Source organism: Myripristis murdjan, chromosome 15 (genome assembly GCF_902150065.1).
Source record: "Myripristis murdjan chromosome 15, fMyrMur1.1, whole genome shotgun sequence".
NCBI classification, from domain to species: domain Eukaryota; kingdom Metazoa; phylum Chordata; class Actinopteri; order Holocentriformes; family Holocentridae; genus Myripristis; species Myripristis murdjan.
This window is the reverse complement of record NC_043994.1, coordinates 7733578-7753223: the sequence shown is the minus strand read 5'-3', so window position 1 is coordinate 7753223 and position 19646 is coordinate 7733578. Positions and strand designations below refer to the sequence as shown.

At 40.7% G+C, this 19646-nt stretch overlaps 1 protein-coding gene across 2 annotated transcripts in view; it reads right to left on the bottom strand.

The window, feature by feature from the left end:
* Positions 1-1045: 1045 nt before the first annotated feature.
* LOC115372217 (deubiquitinase DESI2) overlaps positions 1046-19646 on the bottom strand; it is a 30675-nt gene continuing 12074 nt past the window's right edge. For both annotated transcript variants that reach the window (XM_030069915.1, XM_030069916.1), the window contains 4 exons: positions 18813-18885; positions 18257-18350; positions 13149-13290; positions 1046-8300 (listed from right to left, as the gene is read on the bottom strand). In XM_030069915.1, coding sequence (XP_029925775.1) covers positions 8028-8300; positions 13149-13290; positions 18257-18350; positions 18813-18885 — 582 coding nt within the window. In that variant the 3' untranslated portion in view covers positions 1046-8027. The remainder of the gene's footprint in view (positions 8301-13148; positions 13291-18256; positions 18351-18812; positions 18886-19646) is intronic.

Here is a 19646-nt window from a genome sequence, read left to right as displayed (position 1 = left end):
ACACTTTACAATAAGAGTACAACAAGTAATGTTAGTTAACATTAGTTAATGCCATAATGGTTAATTAACTGTTAATGATTATTATGGCATTTACTAATGTTAATAATATCTACAATAACCCTTAAATAACATATAAATTAATACCTTAGTATGAACAGAATTAGTACATGATTCTTAGACACGTTAGTTAACGGTTAGTTAACTGTTACTTAATGTTTATTACCCGTTACTTAATGTTTATTATGGCATTAACTAACGCTAATTGTTGTACTCTTATTGTAAAGTGTTACCAATTTGGTAAATATTTCTAAAACTGATGGGACTGATTTTTTTCGTTTTTCTTTTTGGTTTTTGTGGTTTAGTGACACAAAAATAACCACAGGTTTACTGTCTAAACCCTGTGACTTCTCACTCTTAACATCCTCAGTATTTGTTTCATAGTATGTTGATCTAAGAAATTATGCTTTTTCTACTGTTGTGATTCTTGTTAGTCACTTTAAAAAAGAAGGGAAGGATCTTTCAGATATTCTGAGGAGCCAGGGCTCAAAATAAAGAGGGCACTCTGCACCCAAAACTACTTATGGGAGGGACAACGCAGAGTTACTGCTGTTACTTTTCGAAGACTTTCTCTCACTAACTCAGAGAAGTTCCATGACATTTCAGTTTTGTTTTGTTTTTTTTTTTTTTTTTTTTTGGCATACAGAAGTTCAGTGGTGGTACACAGTCTGGTTTCCATTACAGGAAAGAACAGCTGAAAATAATATCAAATACATCTAATAGTGTATTTCTAAAAGCTGACACATTTGTCAAACAGCTTCACATTCACAGAATTCTCCAAATATTTCACTCTGCTTCATATTTCCATACAAAAATATACTGCCACAGTGTCAAAGGACAGGGATTTACTATTAGCAGTGTTTAGCTCCACCAAAATTTCATGTGAAAGAAAACATGAGGATTCATTAATAATTAAAAACCAAGACAGAAATTTAAGGCAAAACCAAGACACACATTTAAAAACAACATAAAACAACCATGACACAAATTAGAGTCATAGATCATATATCTTTCTTTAATAACTTTTGAACAGGGTACAAATCTGGTCAGCTCCACTGAAGGCTCTATGAAAGTTAGGTGTAAAACATCTGAAGTTTGTTTTTCCAGGGTAAGAAGGACTCTGGGTTGAGGTTTCCCAGTCCACATTCATAGCTCACATAGTTAACGCAGATCCAATAAACACTTCTACGGGTAAGAGAAGATAATGTTCTAAACATGACAATGTTAATAAATAAGGTGATCACTGTCATAATTAAATGACTTAATACATTGAATACAAAGAATAAATGTTTCATCCCAAAATGAAGTATCCACAATTTGGAAAAATTGACAAGACACTAACTATTGTAACCTGAATATTAGTTCAGTTGTTCAATATCTTTGGCTTGTTAGTAACAGTAATAACACCAACAGTAGCCTGCTACAGCAATGTATGAGGATGTGATCATTTGTTTTTACAATACAGAGAAATGAACATCACGTAACATTTGTTCTCTCAAAATGAAATGGATATATTTTGGAATGAAACCCTAAATTTTACAGGAAAATCCCAACTAGACAGAGGCATTTTATGAAACACTGTTTAGTTTAGAACGGAGAAAAATTGTTCTTCAATAGAAGATTGCGACAAGAACCACCTGAAGCTATGAGGACTAAGGGAAACCTCATCCTCTACCTGCCTGCCTGTGTGTCTGACAGGCAGGTAAACAGTAAGAACAGTGCAGAGCTCAGTGAGCAGGTAACAGTAAAAATTATCAGGCACAGCCACCAGGGGGCACCGACATCAGCAGTGGGTGTGTATGTGTGTGTGTGTGTGTGTGTGTGTGTGTGTGTGTGTGTGTGTGCGTGTGTGAGTGGGTGTGTGTGTGTGTCTTGAGTGCTGCAAGGAGAGAAACAAAATCCATCTTTTGAGTTTGTGTAATTACACCATTGTAAATGTTTTGCCATAAAAGTGGCATGCATGAAAACACATTTGAATTTTTCTCATCCAAACTATTGCAGACTAAATAAATCTAAGAATAAACTGAGTTGTTTCACATTGCTACCAAAAAAGATAAATTTGCTGGTTTTCAGGAAATTTCTTTTTCTCTTTTTGTAGCATAATCTAACCCTTCTGAAGACATGTATTGGTCTTAGAATGTGTCTTGCTTCAGGATTTTACTTTCATTTCTTGGAGAAAAACAACTGAAATTATCAAAATTATCTGCCAATGGTGAAAAACAAGGAGACTTAAGACATCTTAGAATAAACTGTGATAAACCTGCAGAGCAGAAACATTGACTTCATTCATGGACATGAAAATGGTTTCAAGATGTTTCTGGGGAAAAAAAGCATGGCAATATCTTAAAAGAATTATAAGTTGAATGCAACATATCTATATTTACAATGGATCTTTCTTGCAATGTGTTGAGGGATTGTTTGTGTTGACTATGTTGGTGTACATGATGTAGGGAAGGTTGGCCCAGCTGGCAGCTTCTTGGTACTAGTCATATAATACAAGTGTGCACACACATACATTCACACACATAGAAAAAACAAAGAAACACAGGCTCACATACAAACATACAGGTTGTAAACAAAAGCTCTTTTTATCAAAGAGAGGAGTATAAAAATGCACTGCCAAAGTGCATTCTGAAAAAGCTCTAAGTGACTACTGCATTAGAAAAAGCAACAAAGCAAACAGAAAATGTGGGATAAAAAATTATATTACAAAGCCTTTCGGAGTCCTGAGTTTATCAAACATAAACAAAACACACAAAAAGGCCAGAGTCCATACATCTTCAAAATGCAATAAGGGAGTAAGAAAAAAAGAGAGACTGAAACACTTTTTCAGTTTTGTTACATGTTAAAAACAAGCAAAATGAAATTTAAGTTTCATACTTGAACTTGAGTCCTCACACTTTGAGCCGATCTGGCTAAAGCAGGTGCACTCTGAGAAAGGACTCGTCATTCTCAACACATCCATGGCTCTCACTTGGGACAACAAAAACACACAGAAAGAGTTTAGCTCCAAATGTCATACACACCGTTTGGAAAAAGTGATCGCTACTGTAATAAAAAAATATTTGTGACGCATCAAATTCTGCACTTTACAGTTTTTAAGTATACAGTACAGTTAACGGGTTGGCTGAAAAATGAAGTCACAATGAGATAATGATGATAATTAAGTTAATGAGATACTGAGTGATGGCATCTTTGAGCTGTTGCTTTTTTCCCACAAAATGCATTAAGTTTTGAAACTGAACTTTTGACGTTGTTCTGAAACATACAGTGTGCGATGCAGGAAATGAACACCAATGTGTGTCAGCCCATACTAGCCATAGACGTGAGGAAAATGACGTTGTCAGGAGTGTAGGCTGGACTTGGTTGCAGCTGGTGGATGGCAGGTGTGTTCAGGACGGTTTCAGTTCCCAGTGAAATGCTCTCTTCCTAAAATTCCTTTGCCTTGCTGTGCGAATGTCTTCTTCAAACATTCACAGAGATCTCAGAGGGTTTCTATATTATGAGTTGATGCTGCATTACTCAGCCTCAACAGGATCACTCAATCAGTGAAACCTTAGATTACCCAGGGAAAGCTGATAGAAAACACATCAGCAAAACTGCTTCACACTCAACAGTTGAACTGACAACTTGCAGCTTCACAGTACAATTACAGGCTGATGCTGATGGTATTTGCAACATTTGGCACTTAACCCTTGTGTTGTCTTCATATTCTGTTTACTCCCCGTGTCCTCCGGGTCAAAATGACCCGCCTTCACTAAACTTCCCTAAAATGAAGAGCTTTCATCTGATTCTTTTCCAATTTTCTGGACACACTCATGACCACCTGAGAATGACCCCTATTGATTTTGGTGACCCTAGGACCTTCCCTGTAGCGCCACCATTAGGTCAAATGTTTGAATTAGAATTAGTATATCTTGAAAAATTTGTATCTGATTTTTTTCAAAAGAGGATATAGATTGAAATTTATCCATGTCTCTGATATTAATGAACCCAGGAGGATTAAGCCTCTTTATTTTGGTGACCCCATGACCTTTCCTATAGCGCCACCATCAGGTCAAACTTTCAATTTTAAAATTAGTGTATCTTTAAAAGCTTTCATCTGAATCTTTTCAAATTTTCTGGACATATTTATGACACCTTGATGATGAACCCTATTGATTTTGGTGGCCCTATACCCTTTCTTCTTCCTCTAGCGCCACCACCAGGTCAGAGTCTCAACTTAGAATTAGTGTATCTTGGACAGCAGGTAATATTGTTATATTTTGATCATGAGAGCCTGTATGTTCCCGCACCTGCTTTCCCACACATTTTACCCTCTGTAGGGTCTGAAACTGCTCACACACACACGCGCACACACACACACACACACACACACACACACACACACACACACAAGGTGCCACCATTGTAATATTTCAATCATGAGAGCCTGCACGTTCCCGCACCTGCTTTCCCGCACATTTTACCCTCTGTCGGGTCTGAAACTGCTCACACACACACACGCACACACACACACACACACACACACACACACACACACACACACACACACACAAACACACACACACACACACACACACACGCGCACACACACACACACACACACACGCACACACACACACAAGGTGCCAACATTGTAATATTTCAATCATGAGACCCTGCACGTTCCTGCACCTGCTTTCCCGCACATTTTACCCTCTGTAGGGTCTGAAACTGCTCACACACACACACACACAAGGTGGCAACATTGTTATATTTTGATCTTGAGAGCCTGTCTGTTCCCGCATTTCTTGACACTCACACCTATAGTGCCACCTGCTTGGGTCAGAGCTGGTCACAGGCAGTGCCCTCTGTTGGTAAAGACCACATATCTTGTCATTTTTATGTATGCTACTAATCAATATTAGACAGAACTAAAACATTCTCACAGTTTGTGGTGTGTAACTGACTCTGTGACTGTGATTTCAACTGTCGGGTCATTTTGACCCGAAGACAATATTAGTACAGTTTTTTGTACAGCTCACATGGAAATATGAATAAAGCCAACACTTCATTTTTTCTAATATAGGGGTCAATCTAGGAAAAGTCATCAAATTTCAAGTTGAAAAAATATCATTTAGGGTTTTTTTTTCTGTGTTTTTAAACACAGTGGCGGGTCATTTTGACCCGAGGACAACAGAAGGGTTAAAGCAAAATTAGACTTTGGTAGAGTGTTGGGCTGCTTGTTCCCTGGCTGTGATATGAGTCCACATGGTAGTGAAATATCATCATCAGTTGCTCTGTGCTCCTCTCGGCTGCTCATTCGCTATCATAGTGCATCAAAACGGCTCCCAAAATAACATTTTTGTTTTCTTTCTGTAATTACAATTATTTGTTTAAGTATTATTCATGTTGTTTCTTCCTGACACAGTAAGTATGCAGACAAGTCTTGCAGATGCTACTTGCCAGATCAACTTTCTAATGAAAACAAGAAAATAACAAGAAAAGCCATTTAATTTCCTCACCAGGACCTGTTTTTTTTTTTTTTTATTATTATTATTTTGTGATTGTTTATGTGCTCAAACTGTTATTTTGGGAGCTGTTTTGGAAGTGAATGGGGGGATAGAAACACAGTATTGTGGATAAGCAGCCCAAGGGAACATAGAGCAACTAATGGTGATATTTCACCACCATATGGATTCACATCACACCCAGGCAACTACACAACCATTCAATTTTGCTTTAAGTTATTTGTTCATGTGCATCTTGTCTGTTTGAATGGACAGAGAAAAGAGTTTCTCACTGACTCTCCACCACCCAGGGATTTCAACCTGTGACTTGGTGATCAGAAATTGTTATCTTTAGGCCTCCTGTCTACTACCAGTCCTAATAAACAGTCAATAATTTAATTGTTAAGTAAGTATATCCCTGAAACACTTGTGCCAGAGAATGGTGTCAAATATCATTTATCATTTCTAATATTTTATACTTTTCTGGGCACATTCATGACCTTTAGAGATAGAACCCTGTAGATTACGGTGACCCCATGACCTTTCCTCTACTGCTACATCAGGCTGAACCAAGGTTGTTTCAGGGATATAAGATTACATGACTGTCTGATTATGTCTTAACTGGCTTCATTCATTTAGGATAATCATAACACAGAGGTGTTCCATTTTAGCCTGTATGTAAGACCTTAAGTGGCTGCTACAGATACCCATGCATTTGGAAGATATAGATTTTTCTTCAAACAATGTGACAAAGAAAGGGACTTTAGGAGGCAAGGATTACCTGGAACTGAACACATCCACAGAATCTTGAGGGATTTTCGCCGCTGGTTGTGGGTTTATCTGTTTCCTCCTCAAAAGGTCATGGTGGGATGTGAGGAAAGTCAGACTGATTGCAGTTCTACCACAGCTTAACAGATTTCTTGACTACTGTAAGAAGAACAAGTCACTGAGGTCCTGATTCACAGGCAGCTTTTTGAGGCAATGTAGGAAAGTGTATTCCAAGATTCCAAAATTCACCAGCTGCTTTCACAATTTTACCAGCCACATATGATTTGTAGAGACAGTATGGTTGAACTTTAAGCAGCAGGAGTAGCCACAGTCAAAATATGCCAGCCCTTGGCTGGTAGTAATCTATCATCATCATTATGATTAAAAATTTCATGATTTTCATTCCTTTGACTCACTAGAGACCTTTATGATATCCAAAATGATTTGTGTGATTGATTTTGAGATATTCACAATGTTCTTCCTTGCTGAAGGCAACACTTGCAATTTACTGGCATATTTGCGAAATACTTTTTATGGCCAAGTATAATCATGCCCAATGAATTGCCCTTCATGGGATCAATAAAGTAATCTGATTCTGAATCTTCCACTTGGTGACAAGATGCTGGCAAGACAATACTTGCCATGGTCTTCTGATTGAACCTGGAGTCTCTTGTGCTATTTCTCTTAAAATCAGGCCACCTGTATTTGTATTGCCTCACCTATTGGTGAATCACAGTTTGAAGGGTTTAGGGAAGGACTGTCAGGTCAGCACCAAACCATCACTGTAAGGTAACTCTTTGAAATGTCATTTGGACCATGGGGTGCTACTTTTCAGCTCTGAATCTGACAGAGATCTTAGGTATGGAATGGGATAGGGGTCTTAGGTATTGGAGGACAAGCAATAAGAGAAACCCTGGTCTGTTTTGACCACAGTCACCTTGTTTCCATGTTTTTCAGCAGAGCAAACTTGGCTGCAGATGAACTCCACTGATCTTAGTGGATACCTCACGTTTACTAAATCAATCATTGTACAGAGGAATGCAAGCAGTCCCTGCAATTATGATGAAGGGTGTGTGGCTGAGGGGATAGAGCTTCCCCTGAATTTCAGGTCTGGAGTCATGTCTTCCAGGGTTATGGCTTGAGCAAGGACTCAGGTTACAAACCGAGGTCCTTTTTCAGCATGCCCCCTCATGGGTTTCCATCTTGCCCCATATTACTACAGCAAGAAGCTGGATTTAGAGGCAGAGTGGGAAATTAAGACCAGACAAGTACTGGCAAACTTTGGTTGTGGCTGGTTTATTTGCTATTCTAGGAGACACTTTGGCAGGTAAACACCCAGCCCTTTTCGACTTAATAATGCAGTTTGGCTGGCAAAATAATGAAACTGAAGGTTTCAGGAAAATATTGGAAATCTTGGAATCCAGCAGCCACTTTCACTGGCAGATAACAGTTCCCTGCCTTGGTCAGAGATTCTCCTCCTGCAGATTAAAAAAAAAATAAAATAAAATTGTTCATCTGCTCTGTCATGTTTACATGTTAGGCATGAGTTGACACTCTTTCCCAGAGCAGGCAGGGGTTCAGTGCCTTGCTCAAGGACACTTTGACAGGCCACATGGCTGTAGCTGGATCCAATCTGTGACTTTTCTGTTGTGTGACAGTCTCTCTAACCATAAGGCCATCCCACCCGGTCTTGAGCAGAACCTTCGGCTCCTACCGGCGGGGCTGGTAGCGGGGCTGACGGGGCAGGGGGGGGCTGGAGGAAGACGAAGGAGAGCAGGGCGACATAGAGGCCAAGGAGGCTGTGGCGGCGGCGTCCTCTGCCTCCTCCAGTTCTCCTCCTGCGTGGAGCTCTTGGCTGACACTGGACTGTAAGGCGGCAGGTGTCAGCCACTCTTTGGGCAAACAGCTCTGGAGGAATGGCACACATGAGCTGAAGTAGGCCAGGCGGTTAACCCAGCGAGGGATCTCCCTGCCACACAGGATCTGGTGAGGAGAAGGAGAGAGGGGGAGGGACAGAGAGAGCTAAAGGTCAGATGGGTAGATAAGGTCAAACATCAGTGTTTTCCCATAGGTTGGCAGCTTACTTGTGGAACAGCAGGGGGGTTGGCTGACAGTGATTTTCAAAGTGGGGTCCGGGGACCCCCAACAGTCCTTAAAGGTCTTTCAGGGGGTCCTCAGCAAAATGAGGAATAGTTTGCCGCTTGCCTTAGGCGACCTGCAGATGTCTGAAATCTGACTTGACTTTTAAACACATGATTTTAAATCATTTGAAACAGAGTTTCCTTGTCTTTTTTGGCAAATTTTGGGGTATTTTTTGTTGTTAATTTTCTTTTAAATAATAGACTCTGTTACTTTGCATTTCCTTATTTTCTGACAACTTTCCTGTTTCTTGGCCAATATTAACTATTGTTGTGGTCATTTTTCCCAGTTTGCTAATCAGCTTTTTTGTCAAGTGAATCTGCTGAGGTTTCAATGGGTTATTTTTACTATTAATTAACTCACCGGAAATTGTCACGTTACAACAAAACACTATGACTGATTGTTACTTAGCAATCACAGGCTCACCTCTGAGAATCTTTGTTTGACATTGGCACTGAAACAATTTAAAACTTATCATAAGAAAAGTATCTTTTCTTATTAGGGTCCTTGAGGCAAAATCATTTCAGATGGAGGGCCACAGCTCAAAGAAAATCAGCTTAGTGGCCCAGAACTCAAAATAGTTGCTAAGAGGCCACTCACACTGGCAAGTTTGATCCGCGCCCAAGCACGATTGCCCTTAAAATCCGGATTCTTTGACCAGTGTGATCGCTCCGTATCGTGCTTGAATACAGCACACTTCCCCCGCTCTGGCACGGTTGGAAGGGGTGTGCTTCAGCACGGTACGGGCGCGTACACGAGCACATGCACGGTCACGCACGCAGTGCACGGATGTAAATCATGCAACTTTCCTCCTGCCTCTGCAAAACTGTTTAATGTGCGCAGCGCAATTACCGGCGAATGGCCGCGTTGCGCAATCAATAATCAACCATGTTGTCTGTGTCACTGTCCGTTGTGCTGCTGCAACCGCGAATAAACAAAAGTCGGTTTATAATGAAAGTACAGCAGTCTGTGTGCGGAGATCCGGCAGACCTGGTGCTGGCCGGCACCGCGTCGGCACCAGCCGGGACTGGCCGCGGCACCGCGCGGTGTGCGGTCACCCGGTCACCCGGTCTGCCGGATCTGACAGGTGCCGCTCTGGCTGTCAGTTGGACCTTTCTGAAGAAGGAGGAAGTTACCTCCGAAACTGTCAAGGTAAATAAACATCCCATGTCTGATTAAAAGGACCAAAAACGTTTTTTAGTTAAAAGGAAGACATGATGTATTTGAACTACATTGATTTATAATGACGTCGGGCCATGCCTGTTGTCGTATTTCAATGTGATGACGTGCACACCGGGGGCAATCGTGCTTGGGCGCGTTTGGGAAAAAGGTAATGTGAGTGCAGGCCAGCCAGGGACTGGGGAGGGGGGGATTTTGGCTTTAGCACGATACAGGCTCAAACTTGCCAATGTGAGTGGGCCCTAACACTCACAAACATCATGCTAAACTTCAGTGGCATCTTTGTGTATCACAGCTCCTGAGGCAGGGTGCTAGAGAGACAAATGCAGTGAATGGCGCAAGTGTTTCACATTTTTAATTATAGTGCACTGTAGTGCAAGGAAAAAACTGCTTAATAAGTAGTTCTGATGGCAGTGTATTCTCAACAAGAAGCAGCAGCATAACATATCCAAATAAGAAAACCAGCACACCCTGAGGAGGGCTCTGGGAAATTCTTATCTTCTGTGCTGGCTCAAAATAAATTATTTTTAATCAACTTCAGCATAATTTTTGCGCCTGAGTGTACTTTCACATTTCAGTGTCAGTGTTTCCCCACAGAAAATGTATCAGTCAAGGTGGTTGAGGCTGAATAACCTCAACATTTGTCAAAATGTACAATATTCAAGTGTATAATCTCGGTTGAACTTGTTTGCATTGTCTAAAACTTTTTTCTTTTTAATTAATTGTAAAATTTGAATATTGTAGTCAAATTCCATGACATTGTTGACCAAGTGATTCCATCATCTACAAAACTATATTCCTTTCTGATTTGTTAATGATTTTTTTTTTCAGCTCAGAAAAGTTCTAAGGGGTAAACAGTTTTCTATCAGCTATACTTTCTAACTAAAACATATAATGCAATGAATGCATGAAAGCTGGAGGATAGAAGTTGGAAAATACACTGTGCTATATTCCAGTAAAGCAAAACTCTCCCCGTCTTCTACTTAATGCATTTCTACATAAAATTCCAGAAATTTCATGTCCAATGGAAAACCTAAGGGTATAACTAATCTGTACATAGGGCTGCGTGATAATGGCAAAAATTGGTTGTCACTACATTTGTCCTACATGTTGGGTCAGTGAAAGACTTCTCTTTCTTTTCCACCAGAGCTGCCTGCTTCGTTCTGGTCACATGGTGCCACTGTGCTTTTTAAGGTTGTGATTAGTCCCACATTATGAGACCCCCTCGATATACCACATCAAAAAAAAAAAAAAAAAAAAACTTTAAAAGGAATATTTCACACATTCATGATATTTATGTTAAGTATTCACCATCTGCTGCCTTGAATCTCTGATGAAGAAAGTTCCCTTCATGACTTAGTATCCTCAATACATGCATTTTCACTGAAATGTTGTATATAGACAACCTACAGAAATCCCCACATGTGCAGCTATGTAGCGTAGATGAGCTTTTTAGACAGAACTTTTGATATGATTTTGTAGTTGTAAAAGATTGAACCCTCTTTTTCCAATAGATGAGAGCTGTCTAGCATTTCTTAGGATATAAATTACTATGAATCCTTGTCAATAGGTTTCTTCATCAGGGAGTGAAGGCAGCAGATAATGAATACTTCATACAACTATGATACATTATGGGTGAAGTATTGCTTTAATATTACTAAATAGCAAAAAACTCAACTTAGACTGTCGCTATTCATCCATCTACTCAGTCATCAATCCATCAGTACGTCTGGTTAAAGATGACCCTTCACCTAGTCTGTGATGTCAGATATCTGATAAATCATTATTCACCTCTCTCTCCCCTCTTTCCCTACAGACTAGCATGCAGGCACAGGCAGCAGCGTTCTCACTGTGGAAACAAATACCATCACTGAGCACCATTGGTTCAATTAAGGCATTGAGGCACGGGTGGCTTCCAAGAAACTTTGTTCCTCAGCCTAAAGGCCTTAATTAGGGTTTGATTCAGACCTTCACCTGCGCTGGTGACAGGCGGCTTTCTACAAACCATGAGCAGACAGAGACAGAGATATTAAGTGTATTTGGTTTAAACCACAAAAATGGTTTTAATTATATCTTGCATTGCAATTTACTATGCATGCCGTGCCATGTTATAAAGAGATGGAATGGATTATGATTGTGAGCTTGCTTCATGTTGCAGCAACAGCTTTTCAAAAAGCATTTCAAGTCCTCTTCAAAGGAGGTGCTTTGCAGTGCAGAAGGTAACAAAGTTTTATCACTGCTGTCTGCCATGGAGGGCTAAGAGTCTACAGAATTTCATCAAACCAAACACTACTACAAATTATCTCAATAATTAGTTTCTCTAATAATTTGAACAAACTTTGTGGTGTTTGGTTGAAATTAAAACACTGAAACACTCTTATGGTCCACTCATACCCATGCATTGAAGGAAGGAAGTCCACAGTCATAAACTGTGGTTAGCTAAAAATTTACCTCCCGTCCCCATCTCTCTCTCTCTCTCTCTCTCTCTCTCTCTCTCTCTCTCTCTCTCTCTCTCTCTCTCTCTCTCTCTCTCTCTCTCTCTCTCTCTCTCTCTCTCTCTCTCTCTCTCTCTCTCTCTCTCTCTCTCTCTCAACTCGCCTCCTAGTAATCAGATGTTCAAAGTCACTAGGAGGATACATTAGTAAACATGAGGACCAAACCCTGAGGGCAAGACTGGTTCCCTAAGGTGTAGGTGTGTGTGTGTGTGTGTGTGTGTGTGGCTAGCAGCTGGCGTTGCACGCCTGGGCTTGCATCACTGTGTGTCTTAATCCTGGTCTCAGTGCCAGATGCTAACTATACAACTCCCTGCTCATTACTCACACCAGGAAAAGCTGATTTCACACACACACACACACACACACACACACACACACACACACACACACACCACTAGTTCAAACACTAACACTCAGGCATTAGATGTGGAGGCATGGATGAAGAAAAAAAAAAAAAGATGTGGATTTCCATTTGTTTACGTGGGAGACACAATGACAGTGAATATGTGTGAGTGTTTGTGTGTTCGTTCTCTGGACCACATGTCAGACAAGTTCAGTATCCTAGCACTGCACTTCTATTCCAAAGGCACCAGACAGAGAGGCAAAGAGACACACAGCGTATTTCTTTATATGCATGTGTATGGGTCTATGTATGTACCTCTGAGAGTAGGTTTTGTCTCTTTATCCATCATCTAATGATGGATAATTACTCTGAAAAACACACACACACACACACACACACACACACACACACACACACACAACTGGCCTAAAGTCTATTCTGTTTCAACAATATAAGGCCAAAGAAAATCAAATATGTTAATATGCCATAGACTTTCTGTAAAGCTAATAAGCCAGGTGGGTTAGTAAAAGCTGCAGGCAGGCTCAGGTCACTCCAGAGCTGACCTACACATCACTACCATTCTAGATGTGCATAAGACACCTGTAGGAAAGCTGTGTACATTTTTGTGTGTGTTTGTTTGTGTGTTTGTGTGTGTGTGTGTGTGTATGGACCCACCTCTGACAGAGCTGAGGAGAAGTGGTTGCAGTTCTTGTGCATGAGGTGGTAGGCGTTGCCCTTATACTCCTTCCCCATTTCCTCTACGATCCGCTCCACATCCTCCTCAGTGAAGTCCGTGCTGCCCAGCACTATGGCTTCTCTGTGGGTGGGGGGATGAGTCACTTTAATGTTGCAGATCATACACTGACTCCCGTCCTAACACCGAGTTTCATAATCCATATCACAATCTGCATTAAGATGGCAAACTGAACTGAATTTCTGTGAAAAATTGTACATTTTATAGCGTTCTGACGATGAGCTCACTTGTTCACAGATAGTTTAACCTCACAAACTGAATCACGAGTCTCTGGAGTCATCTCTTTAACGCCACTTGGAACAGAATCAAAGGCCACATACTGAGCTGACTTACTGACTTCATACTGTGGCTGAAAGAGACCCACATCTGTTTTCTAAGATTTTTCTAAGATCTGATAGTTTAACATTGATTGTTCACACTCATCTTTGTATGTGACCTGTATCTGACATCAGTGTGGACAGATCTCTGCCATGACCCCACATGTGCACATGTACAACAAGCACACTGCTTAACAGCAAAAAAATGTCATTGGCACAGCAGCCTGTCACCACAACAGCCGCCTTTCCACTGTCGCATCAAATGCGGGCATGCCAGTGTTTCATGAGGCTAGTTGCATTTCCATAGTCTCTTCCAGTCTTTGCTCATCCCAAACTGGAGATATACCAGGGCCAGTTTCCAGGTGCTAATGGCCAACCAAATACCCATAGGTCAGACAGGCCTAATCAGAGGTCATATTCCGGTTGGAGAGAATTCCGAATAAGCCCCCTGGAATATTCCTGTTCCAACCGGAATATTGGGGCATGTAAACACCTTAGTCGGAAAACTCCCCGAACCGGAATATTCAGTCACGACTGCGCATGCTCGACTCACAAGGAATTCTGTGGCGTCTTTGTTGCTATGTAACTATGTAAATATGTATATAGTAACCTTTTAATTTACTGTTTAAATGTCTCTTCTGGCATTTATTCCTTATATTCCTTATTAGCACATATCAAATCAGATAATGTGTGCATATGCATGTGAAAACAGAATAATTCAAAGAACTTGTAATAGACTTTTTTTCTTGTCTTTGTGTATGTAATCATCTTGTGAATTTTTATAGTGATATCTGAAAGTAAAATTTTGAACCTCTTTCCCCTGTGTGTTAAAAACAGTGTTTTTTGGTAATATGTGGTCATAAATAGGTGATTTTCAAAACTTTGCACCAATGGGATTTCTTGTGACTTTTTTTTCCCTCACTCAGGACAAACTGAGGATACAAAATCAGTTGAGTTTGCTTCTCTTGCAATTTGTCCTAGGTTGACCCCAATTTTGGCCTAAAATTACTGGACTAGCTACTAGGGCATTAACAACGCCAGACTTTTCCACGCCGACTTTTCAATGTCGTCGACGTTACGTCGACCTGTCAACACCGGGAGATTTTTGGGGGGGCTCCAACCGGAGGGAGGGAGGGGTTGTAGTGGAGCGACGACCGGGCGACCGGGGGGGTGAGGAGGCTATAGTGGAGCGCCGACCGTGTGTGTGGGTGTGTGTGTGTTTCTTCGACTTTCGACGGGTCGATGTTTACATTAATGCCCTACTAGCTACTGTGTAAAACGCAATGGAAAGCGTTTTGAGAGCCATCGTCAGTGATTTAAGGTCACTAGCGAATGATGTGGTAAATCATGCACCCACCGACTACTTCCAGTAGTCCGACTACACACACGGTCGGCGCTCCACTACAACCCCTCCCTCCCTCCGGTTGGAGCCCCGCTAGCCCCCCCAAAAATCTCCCGGTGTTGACGGGTCGACGTAACGTCGACGACGTGGAAAAGTCAGTGTTGCCAACTCCTCAGTAAGGAAAGTAGCTATTGGCTGTCCTAAAAGTCGCTGGAAGTCGCCAAATGACGTCATCGCCTAATTTGCATAATTGACAATTTGCACGTGATTGTAATGGACGCTGTAGGAGAGGAATAACGTCGTGGGAGAGACAAAAAGTGAGTAAAAAACATCCTAAATATGTTTTAGAACTACAAATTTACGGGAAGGGCGGGACCAACAGCGGCTTTGCACATGCGCGATTCATCTGCTGCCTGGCCGCAGAGTGGTGGGTCTCCTCTCTGCTCCTCTCCTGACTGCAGTTGCCTGCGACTGTCGCGCGCGGCTCGAGGCTGTGACCACCTGTGAGGACTTTGGGGCGGGGGAGGGGCTCGCGGCAGCACCCGCTGCTCACTGAGAACAGGAACTGCAGAGGAACGATACATGCTTTCATGTCAGTTTCCAAAATACAAGAAGTCTCCAGTAACACCAGGAAAAGTCGCTAGATTTGTCGCTAGTCGCTTTTGACAAAAAAAAGTTGCCATGAGGAGTTGGAAAGTCGCCAGATTTAGCGAGAAAGTCGCAAGTTGGCAACACTGGGAAAAGTCTGGCGTTGTTAATGCCCTAGTAGCTAGCTAGTCCACTGCTATCCACTGCTACTGCCAGTCCAGGCAGTAGCAGTGGATAGGATCACACCCACAAACCAATCGTGCTAATGTACTAACTAACTAATGTAAGAACCGCCCACCTTATTAACATACGACACAGAAATACAGAAATAAATAAATGTGGAAATGTAGAAATACAGAAATAAATGTAGGAATAAATAAATAAATGTAGAAATAAATAAATAAATGTAGAAATAAAAGAAGGAATAAATAAATGAATAAATGTAGAAATAAATAAAAGTATAAATAAATAAATGTAAAAATAAATAAATAAATGCATGCATAAATGTATAAATATACAAATAAATAAATAAATGCATGAATAAAAACAGAAATAAAGAAATAAAGAAATGTAGAAATATTTATTAATTTAATTATTTATGCATTTATATATTTATATGCGTATTTATTTATTGATTCATTTATTTATTGTTTTGTCATTTTTCGTCCCTCATAGCAAAGTAACATGTAAACGGAATATTCCAGTTGCTGCGGCGCAGTTACCTTAGACGGAATATTGACCTGAACCGGAATATGGTGTGCATGTAAACATACTCAATGATTTAAACATATCGTTGGTTGTAGCACATCAATGTAGTATTAAAGTATTAAATATTATATGTGCAATTTTTTATGCGCAATTTTATCTAATCAACACATGGTGTGGAGAGCAACAAGGCTGTATGTAAACTCTGGGCAGACACCCCAGTCTGCACAACTCTGTGTCTCCTGGCTAACAGCTAAGCCCCACCAACCACTAAATGGAGCTACGGGTAACCTTGCAGGTTACCAGTCTCCTCATCTGTGGTTTTCTGTTTCCTATTATATGCTCTTTCTGACTCAGAACACTGCCTTTATGGCTTAGTTCCACCAATTGCCTTGGCACTCATTCACATCATGGACACCTCCATTGTGAATTTTCAGGAAGGAGGAAAGGGAAGGAGAGAGCTTGGAAAAACTGGGAGAAATGTGAGTCTAGTGCAGATTGTGGAAACAAACTTTGGAACGCAGGAGAAAAGGGCTGAAAACAACAACATGGCTGGTCTTCATGACTTGGTATTGTTTTGCATGTCAAAAAGCCTCCACAAAGCACACATTAGTTTAAGAATTGTTTTTAGGTTCTGAAATTGCCTAACGTAGGTTTAACATTAAGGGAATGGGAAACATATAAGAGTAAACATTTCAATCACGGCGGATTTGTCATTTCAAAGAGCTGGAGAGAGAGCAGCTGGTCCAAATGTTTTGTGGGCTCCATAACAAACACTGGTATCAGACCAGTACTATAGATTCCAGATTCATAGAGAGCTTGATTTGTTTGGCAGAGACATCACAGTGGATAATACAGACTTTGGCCCAGATCAGCCATACTTATGGTCCAGTAACTTGCAGGGACAGAGCGAGTGTGTCTCTGTGTGTTTGTCAGGGAGAATCTGTGCAAAGCCACAGGGCAGATCAACTAGAGCAGAAGTAATACACAGCAGCACAGAAGCTCTGTTACAGACAAATACACATATATACACATACATACACACCCACACACACATACCCACACACACACACACACTGATTACAGAAGTACAAAAACATATTGAACTGACTGGACAAATCTCTATCTCACCACCCCTTCAGATTCTGCTTCAGCTGCATTTAAGATGAGATAAAATGAAACAACATAGTACTGGTGTCCGATAAGCATCCCCATCTTTTTAGGAGTTTTATACAATTAAATCCACATTGACACCTGTTTTTTTCTGAAATCGTACAAATCCCAGCAGTCAATATGTCTCTGTGGATAAGTATGTACAATGAGTATACAATTTCCAGTTTTCATCCAGCAGTTGCAAATTCATTTCAAATTCATATTAAAATGTGACAAGCATGGAAAGGTGAAATTCTACTTCTTTTCTGTTTTGCTCAGTCTTTTCTATTCTTACACTTACTCTGTCTATCTACTTTTGTCTCTGTCCAAGATAGTTGATATAAATCATATGGAAAAAGAGTGAAATCATGAAATTCCTGTAACATTTGGTCCTCTCTCTATTCCTCTCTTCCTCTTCCCCTGTCTCTCTCATGCCAGTGGGCAGTAGCATAGCTCCAGTCTGCTTCATTTAACACAGATCCTTATTACAGAGGCTCACTGGCTGGCTGGGCAGAGGGAATAGGCCTGGAATCTCTGTTTAACACAGTGAATAAATTAATGATTAGCTGACAGGATGACTGACTGTTGGACAATGACTATTTGACTGACTGCTCCTGTGTAACAGTTAAAGGGTAAACCACTACAATCAGCACTGCCAGACTTAGAGAATAAGTTATAACTGCATTCATCTATGGAACTGTGAGGTGCTTTGTATTAATATATGAATCAAATGTCATAAGCTGAGCTGACTGACTGTCTGGCTAGCTGGTTTACCTACTGCCTGACTGACTGACTGACTGAACTGGCTGGGATAATGACTATTTCACTGGCAAACCACCCAGCTACATGCCTGCCAGTTAATGACAGACAGACTGACTGACTAAACTGTTTAACTCTAACCAGAGAACAGAGGTCCAGTACTTACTTGAACTTGAAGGTCTCGCCGAGCTCAGTGGCATCACCTGGTGTTATCTCAAATATCCCTGAGAATGGGTATGGATGTCCGCCATAAGCAAACTCTGTACAGACAGAGACAGAGACAGACAGACAGACAGACAGACAGACAGACAGACAGACAGACACACACACACACACACACAAATATGTCAACACCTGTAGCTTTGATAAAAAGCTGATCACGTGTATATCCTCTTCTTCCAAATATGTGTTTCCTCATAAATGTTGAGACCTCTCTCAGACAGCATCTTTTTACGTTAGCATACTGCCTGAGGACGGTCAGTGCACTGAAACATTGCATAAATAAAATGTTATGGTGCAGATGGTGTGCGGGAGAGTAGCCTTTTTTCGTACATTTCTGCCATTCTCCCAGCACCCGTCATTCAGGTGCACATTAGAAAAATTTGCAATAACGTTGACATACTTAAAACAGCAGATGGGTGATTAAAAAAATTCCTAATAATATGCCGAGAAGTTTAGCTGATACCGATTGTGTAATATTTAAATATTTTTTGTAACCATACCTCTGCCATAGACCTCGATCCCTGAGTGAAAGACTCCGATGCCAAGAGAGGTGGTGAACTCATTTATCCAGTACTAGAGAGAGAAAGAGATTAACAACATTATAGCCTATCTGAATTTGTATCTATTCAGCAGCACATTTGCAACCTTATTACTCTTGCTTGCCACATTGCTTGAATGCACATACTCCTACGGCTGGCTGTATAAGATGAAACTTGATTGCTCCCATCCAACAAAAAGCAAAAATTGCATGTGCATGCATTATCATTTGGAATGTTTGTAATGAGTCTGGTGACACAGCAACAGTCAAAGTTTCATTTGAACCTAATGTACCACAGTTGCCCTGTGAAAAGCCAGCTGAACGTGCTGAAAGTCTATATGTAAGGTGATATGTGCTGTCCTCTACAATCCATTGTCTATGGTATGTCTTACACTGTGCTCTCATGGTATGTGTGAGGTCGTGTTGCCCTTGTACTGCGTGATATAAAACCCTGTATGTTGTTAATACACCTCTGCACCAATGTCACACTAAGTCATCCCCCTGCATATTTATTGCACTTGGTGATTTAAGTGATCTGTCAACAAACCACTGGGCTTTTTTATAGACACTCAAAAAGGAGAGAGAAGGTAAACATCAGGCAGACCAAAGGACATATATAATAAGAACTCTATTTATAGTTGTACTACACCCCTCATGATTTCAATAGAATTTGTAATGATACTGTTAAAAATGATACTCTTTTTATTTTCATTTCATTAAAAAAACAGCAAATGCAAAATGTATGAGCGACACATAAGGAGAACGAAGTAAAACAGACCAATCATTTAACAGGGGG